We start from the raw sequence: 1,698 nt of genomic DNA on the forward strand, positions 1-1,698 counted from the left end.
CTACTTCATCTTGTTTTTTTTAATTTTTTATGTTCTTGTATAATCAAATAATTCTATTCATATTATAAGCTCGACATACATTTCTTATAATAAAGATTTTAAACACTAAACAGATGTACATGTATGTACATGTACATGTACTATGCATACATGTACATGCAGCATAACAGAAATTTCAGCATATCCCTTTTAGAAGTCACGTTTCATTGAGCATGCAAGCTCAGAATAAAGGAAGTTAAAACTCTAGTTGAACTCTCTCAGTCTCATGGTAAATATGAGTGCTCACTTTGGTGAGTGTAGAGAAAGCAATGGTGGGTCCTTCTTTGATGGCTACTTCCCTCACACTCACATACATTGAGATAAAGTCAGGAGGACAGAGATTGGGATCAAAGAGAGGAGCAAGGATGTCACCCAGTGACCTCTGGGCTAACAATAACTGTAATATGGTGGCTGTCTGACTGGGGTCCCTGTGTATGAATTCCTAATGGGGGAGAGAGGGAGGGAGAGGGGGGAGAGAGGGAGGGAGAGAGAAGGAGAAAAGGAAGATACACGCTGTTGCAAAATGCTAGGAATATGAGATAAATGTTAAAAGTTGAAACCGTTTCAACACATCATTATTATCATTATACTTTTATCACAGAAGACTACATAGCATAGTTCCTTACTTCCTTGGCTGTAAAAATTTAAAAAATCTCTTATTCTACTACACCAAAGCTACATGTACATACAATATTGCATCCTCAAGCAGTTATGAAGCATTTATGCGCATGAACTGAATGATCAACCATCCCGAGTGATAATAATGTTTGAATGTTGGATATTCACCATAAATTGCACATGTGACAATATTAAATGATTTACTTGTCCCAGTATTTGTATGCATGATGAGAGGAACTGGCAGGTTGGTGGGTACTGCTTTGTTTCTGAGGTTATGAATTTTAACACTTCATAAAATAAAGAGACTCCGTTTGATAAAGCTAGAAAATAAGAAATAAAAATTAAAAACATGACTAAGAGGGAGAGTGCTAACTGCTAACCTTCACTGTCATTACTTTCAGATAATTTTGATAACTCTCTACAAATTAAAAAAGACCAGTGAAAATTAAATCCTCTGCTCCATAGAGTAAAAACTAGGGTTTCCCACAAAGCATGCTAAGTGAGCTAAACAGCATGGGCTTCATGAACTATAATACAGTACATGGTATTTTAAGCACCTTAAAAATCTATAGAAATCTAAATTGAAATCAGCTCAAAGTTGATACTCAACACAAGGACATGTTTATGTATCAGAAAAAAATTATAAAAATGGAGAAATATCTCCTTGTAATTTTTATTAAAATACCCAGTACTTTTCAAGCAACTTGACAAGAAGCTGCATGAGCACTATGCCAAAATCCTGTGGGAAACCCTGGTAAAACTTGTACACATAAAATAATTGTAAATAAATACAAGTTTATAGTCAGTGCTGGTTAGCCTACCCAACAACATGCTCAGTCCTTGCCACTGCTTTACACAAGTCAAATGAGACTGGGCAGGAGAGGGCACTGAGCAGCTCCTGATGTTCCTGTCTGTTCTGAGGTACCCTCTGCTCCCAGTGAGGATGGGGAGTCAACTCATTGAACTAGAGAAATAGAAATTATACATAGTTTTACTGTTATAAATAATATATCATTATTTGTATAAATGCATAAGATTGAT

At 35.8% G+C, this 1,698-nt stretch overlaps 1 protein-coding gene across 1 annotated transcript; it reads right to left on the bottom strand.

The window, feature by feature from the left end:
- Positions 1–286: 286 nt before the first annotated feature.
- On the bottom strand, positions 287–1,621 carry LOC109592337 (ectopic P granules protein 5 homolog; the record flags this gene model as incomplete). Its single annotated transcript, XM_020007806.1, has 4 exons — positions 287–481; positions 862–977; positions 1,038–1,075; positions 1,479–1,621. Coding segments are annotated over 4 exons (492 nt in total), but the record flags the coding sequence as incomplete, so codon positions are not given.
- Positions 1,622–1,698: the final 77 nt, after the last annotated feature.

The sequence above is a fragment of the Amphimedon queenslandica genome, unplaced genomic scaffold, assembly GCF_000090795.2.
Source record: "Amphimedon queenslandica unplaced genomic scaffold, v1.1 AMPQUscaffold_5555_Cont22477, whole genome shotgun sequence".
Taxonomy (NCBI): domain Eukaryota; kingdom Metazoa; phylum Porifera; class Demospongiae; order Haplosclerida; family Niphatidae; genus Amphimedon; species Amphimedon queenslandica.